The sequence below is a fragment of the Cebidichthys violaceus genome, unplaced genomic scaffold (genome assembly GCF_023349555.1).
Source record: "Cebidichthys violaceus isolate CVI_PGR_0920_01 unplaced genomic scaffold, fCebVio1.0.p SCAF_32, whole genome shotgun sequence".
Lineage (NCBI taxonomy): Eukaryota > Metazoa > Chordata > Actinopteri > Perciformes > Stichaeidae > Cebidichthys > Cebidichthys violaceus.
Window position 1 is genome coordinate 2,439,188 of NW_027176506.1, and position 6,000 is coordinate 2,445,187.

General features: G+C 42.8%; 1 protein-coding gene across 9 annotated transcripts in view; it reads right to left on the minus strand.

Annotated features, from left to right (window-relative positions):
- Positions 1-2,342, minus strand: part of rbfox1 (RNA binding fox-1 homolog 1) — a 130,996-nt gene extending 128,654 nt beyond the window's left edge. For all 9 annotated transcript variants that reach the window (XR_011103957.1, XM_068724779.1, XM_068724787.1 and 6 more), the window contains exon 1: positions 2,002-2,342. Coding sequence is in view for 8 of the 9 variants with exons in the window: in XM_068724779.1 (XP_068580880.1) it covers positions 2,002-2,097 (96 nt within the window). In the remaining variant the exon portion in view is untranslated. The remainder of the gene's footprint in view (positions 1-2,001) is intronic.
- Between the last annotated feature and the right edge of the window lie 3,658 nt (positions 2,343-6,000).

Below are 6,000 nucleotides of genomic sequence, written 5' to 3' on the forward strand. Positions count from 1 at the left end.
GCAGAGTGAATATTGTCCTTAAGTATGGAACTAGTTCACAAAATGTAAGAAAAAACTCACATGCTAGTCTGTCTGCAACAGTAGTTGAACTATATTCCACTTGCAACAATGCCTCCATAGGTGTGGCTGCTAAAACAAGTCTGATCTGAAAGGAAATTCATGCTTACAATATTTAGCTAACTAAATGATTGACAACACAGAACAGCATGAACTGTGTGGAAGTTTGTAGTTGCCAATATTAAAATAATTCAACCCCATACTGTCATCATCAGTTTCTGAGACCTCTACATCTTCAACGATATCAATAATTACCTGACGCTTATGTGTTAACTGCCCTCTAGTGGATTATCAACGTGCAACGTACAGGAAGTAGAAGTCGCTCATGCCACATTCCCACTGCATGGGCTCTTTCTTGGTTTTCCATGAACAAAAGTTTTGGATAGTACCCGGTACTTATGTTGGTACCAACTTGTATGAGGCTCCAAGTGAACTGAGCCAATACTAGAAGGTAGAGTCAAAACACTGCAGACCACCGATTGGTCAGAGAGAATGGTCACTGGACATCCTGCACAAAGCTGTCATTTGTAGATAGCTAAGCTACCGTCACTGGCAACCGCAATTCTTTTTTTCACTCAGCCAGCAAAACTCATTTTTACACTACTAGACCAAAAACGTAGGCACAACTGATATGACAGAACTGATAGACATCTATAAATCACATTCAGTAAGCTATATACAGATACAATAAGCAAAGGACAGTAAAGAATAAGTAAAGAAACAATACAGTATATTGAAATGTATTCATTCAAATTTGTATTCCTTTATAAAAGCAGCGCCAAAGTCACTGTCCATAAATGTTTTTATGTGCATTACTGTACTATTTGAAAAAAAAAAGGATTTCAACCAATTGTGCATATTTGTCATACTCTTAAGGATAGAGGGATATATTATAATAGCATATTATGCAATGCATAGTAATATACAGGAGTGAAGTAAGATACAATACAATAACAATAAATAAAGCAATAACTGTGTTTCATATATATATATATATATATATATATATATATATATATATATATATATATATATATATATAGTTGCAAATACTGTTTATCTTTGTTTTTGAAAAAAATAGAATTGTCTGATAATTGTTTCATGTGTCAGGCTTTTCATGTTTTTATTTCAAATTGGCAGTCAGTGTGCATCCAAAATAAAATAAAAAATTGCAAAATAATTCCTGCCTTTAAATTTGAACTATGCCTTGATTGTATTCATTTCATGTTGTGATTCGTCCTTCAAAACGTCTTACAAAATAAAACACTATAGATAGATAGATAGTTACTTTAATAATCCCATAAGGGGAATTTGTTTGCTACAGCAGCATTTATACTGGTAAGCAATAAAAATATCCGAGTAAAAAATGTTAAATATAAAAATGCACAATATATGTCATAAAATAGAATAATATTAAATGAACTAACTAAACAATGCTATTGTGTAGAACTAAGAGCTAGTCACAAAATAAATTGCGGGTGTTGACCTCTTTTTCATTACTAATCATTACTAATCATACATACAAAGTATTCAGAGCTTACACTTTGTGAACATTGTACTAAACATGCTTTTTACAGGGTATCAACAAACAGAGCAGGCAGATCCTGACCCATTGTCTCGCCTACTAACAGATGTCAACATCACTGAACCTTTCCTGGATGTGGACTTCCCCCCACCTGCCTCATCTTCAAAGAAGTGGAGGAGAGCCCATATCAGTTGTACACAGTTCAGCATGATGGCAGGATAAGGACTGATGCCTCTCAAACTGGCACAAACTGACACTACGCATTAACAGATGCTAGATATTCAAACACTCTTATTTTGCCCCGCAAGTAAGAGCCGCAGTCATTCTGTTCCACTTCACTTCCCATGTCCACAAGCAGCAGACAAAGACATGTGCACAAGATGAGGATTCATGTACATGACACACACAAACACACTCACCTGCTGTAAATACATGAAGGTGAGGGCTGCGCAGGACAGCTGAGGACAGGCGTCCACGTTGGGTAACGCCACGCATGTTCCTCCAGGATGCTGCATGTTCCCTCCGCTAGCTGACAACACAAACCCCAACTGTACACAACCCTGCTCTGAGCGGAGAGGGAGCAGCAGGATAAGCAGAGAGAGAGAGAGAGAGAGAGAGAGAGAGAGAGAGAGAGAGAGAGAGCGAGAGAGAGAGAGAGAGAGAAAAGAAAAGAAAAAAAGAAAGAAAGAAAGAGAAAGACTGATTGGTAGCGAGTGAGCAGAGAGATGGAGCTTCAAAGGAAGCAGCAGCCGGTCCCGTACGATGGAGACCCGAGTGTTTTCTGTTCACAAGAAGGCGGGACGAGCGCAGGCTAAGAGAGAGAGGGGGGGGGGGGGGGGGGGGGGCGTGGGCTGCTGCAGTGTGTGTGACTCAGAGTGTGTGTGAGAGTGAATAAGTGTGAGTCTGACTCAGTATGTATGCATGTGTGTGTGTCTGTATGTGTGTGGAAGCAAGCCAGCAGTCAGTGTGACTGCGATCGCTGGAGCGTGAGGGAGGCAGAAAATTGTCTGTGTGTGTTTCTAATGTGGTGTGTGCGTGTGTGTGTGTGTGTGTGTGTGTGTGTGTGTGTGAGTGAGTGAGTGAGTGAGTGAGTGAGTGAGTGAGTGAGTGAGTGAGTGAGTGTGTGTGAGAGAGAGCTATGTGTCGAGGTGTATGCTTTTTTTTTCTTGCACAAAATGCTGATCTCTCTCTCTCTCTTGCTCTTTCTCTCTCTCTTGATGAATTGAAGTTCTCTGACATGTTACTGGAGGCGATCGAGGATGCCGACTGCAGCCACAATAGAAGCCTCTAAGAAGAGTGCCATCATTTGCTGGCAAAACTTTTTGAGTCATGCAAAACCAAACTGTAAAAAAACAAAACGAAAAAGGTGTCTGCATGATAAAAGCTATTAATCACTTTATGTTTCTATAAAAAAATACAAAATTAAATATGACCCAGAAGGTTGATTTAGCCCACATTTAGTATGAATGGCACACTGTTGCAGCGGCACAAGTGTTTTTGTGTTTAAGCGCTCATGTGAGTTTTTGTCTGCGTCTGCTAATTGTATTTACAGCGACAGCCCTGGCAGACATTCAACAGCTTGTGTTACATATCAACAGATCACCAATTCCTACCATACAAGTATCCTGATGGTAGAGCTACAGTCACTCGGGCTGCTGCGCCAACCAGGCCCGGATACCACAGCCTCACCTACATCTGCAGCTGGCGTGATGAGGCTCACCAGTAACGTTTTTTTTTGGGTGGGATTTTTTTCTTTCTAGATGAGAGAGTCAAAGGCCAGAGGATGTCGTATGTTGTACATATTGTAAAGTCCTCTGGAGTAAATTTTTGATTTGTGATTTTGGGCTGTACAAATAAATAGAATTAAATAGAATAGAAGTCATAAGCGGTAAGCACAGTGGTATCCATGCTAGACTCAAAGTTTGCCCCCAACGACCGGCTGTGCCGTCTATCCTTACTGGCAAATGTACACTCACCGGATAAGCAACTGGATTTTCTGACACTACAGAGGACTACATGCAGCATTAGATGACAGACTGCTGTGTCTTTGTTTTTATGGCTGAACGAAAACTTCCCGGACACTGCTGTCCAGCTAGATGGATTCTGTCTTCACAGAGTGGACAGAATAATAGCAATGTCTGGTTCATGATTTTCATGATTTTAAAGTAACGGCCATATCTATCAAGAAGGTTTACAACTATCATTATTGTGACTGTGTATACCCCCAGACATGCTAATGCTAAGGAGGCTATGAATGAACCGCACAACACCATCCCTGAGCAGCAAACAGCCCCCACTGATGCATTTTTCATTGTATTGAGAGATTTCAACCATGCAAACTTAAAAGTCAGTCCAGCCAAAGTTTTACCAAAAAGCATTGCAACCAGGGGAAATCATATATTGGACAAGGCTTAAAACAGCTCAAAGAAGCCATATTAGGCATCCCAAGTGCATTAACGACGGAACAGTCACAGGGACAATCACCATGTGCTCCAACCAGAAACCATAGAGGACAGGGCCTGCTGAGGACCCGAGACGCTGGTTTCAAGAAAGCAAGGATTAATCTGTCCCATGGTATCATTAGAACTAAACAGCACACCCTAAATATCAACGGCCAGTTCACAGATAACAGATAGACACAGCTCCTGTTGAAGGGAATCCAAGTCATTACAGACCACAATGCCTTACCATTGGTGTGTGATAATGACCTCTTCCTCTCAGACCAGTTAGATCAATTGTATGCACACCTTGAATGGCACACCTGCCCTGATAGCCTTGCCATGACCCAAGAGCAATCTCTGTGTTTCACCCCAGCCAGAATGACAGAATCTCATCCAGGACCAACCCCCAGAAGGATACAGTACCACACAACATACCTTGCCAATAACCTCCCCTTAAATGTGTGGAAGACCAAGCAGATGGTCATTGACTTTAGAAGAAGCCACAGTGAACAACTCCCGCTGACCATCAATGACATCAATTGTTGAGAGAGAAAGCAGTACCAAGTTCCTAGGCGCACACATTGCGGACAACCTCACCTGGTAGACCAACATCCCAGCTCTCAGCAAGAGGGCCCAGCAGCAACAAGCCCACCTTCATTTCCTGCAGAGACGGAAGAAGGTAAACATCCCTTCACTCAGTATGACCACATTTTACAGAGGCATCTTTCAGAGCCTTTTTCCAAAAGTCTCAAACTGTAGGTCCCTGCAGTGAAAACTGCTTAAAGGATCATAGGTATCTCTTCATGACAGACAGCAACTGAGAAGGGCTTAACCATCCAGGACTACAGTGGGGAGGGTGTCACGGGGTGTGGTGGCAAACCCAAATGCAGACACAGACTAGGAAGTGTGAGAGTGTAAGAGTTTTATTTTTGGGAGGACACAAAGAGAAAACTGTCATGGAACAACGGGGAATCCGAGGACGAGAGGGCGAGGGTGGAAACCGGACAGGACAAGGTAGACTGGGAGGATGATCCAAACTGCAGGCACAGGAAGGTAAGTACAAGGGAAAACACTTGGATAAACTCTGAAAAAGAATTAAACAGAGCTACCGAGAACAAACAAAATACCACTGAGGTTGTAACAACAACCTGGCGAAGAGTGGATGAAGAACGGGTAGATATACTGTTGAGTGATGAGTTGATGGAAGGCAGCTGGGTTGACTAGGCAGGTGAGGTGAATCGTAATTAGGAGGAAGCCAGGAGGAGACCAGGTCAAAACCACGCCCATACCACACACACACACACACACAGGACATGCAGAGTTGAACGGGAGGCACAGCCTGGCCATGACAGAGACTCCTAAAGCATCTAACATGCGTAATGGAGTCCATGAAAGGCCACAGCATTTGCTGACACTCTATGCGCATATATTGTTATTTCAGGTCTGCCCCCCAACCAAAATCATCATAAGGTACAATAACCACGAGCACCAAACAGCTCAGAGAACAGGCAGGCTGACTAGACAGAACCTCAAGCAGGCCATTAATGCCTTGTTCACACTACATGACTTTAGCTTCGATTTTCCATTCACCGTTTTTGTAACTCCAGGACAAAAGTCCCAGATCAGTGGCAAATAGAGCGATATGTGTGAACTGTTCAAAGACACAAGCAGAGAGGCTGGCTGGTGCATCGCAGACCCATCTGTCAGGGACTCTGTCAGATCAGGGGCCACAGCCGATGAGATCGCAAGACATAGGTTCAGGAGAAACCTGGCGGAGGGGTTGCGTCGCCTGTAGCCTACTTGTGTGTGCAATGTGTTGCATTTGCAACATGGAACAAAGTTGTTGTTGCACCTAGGGTTTTGGATGTTTGCATGAATAAACATAACACATAACAGTGACTGACCCACATAGGGGGAAAAGTAAAAATGTGTAGAAACAGGCAGAAGATCAGGAAGGCACCAAGCCCAGGCAGTGTG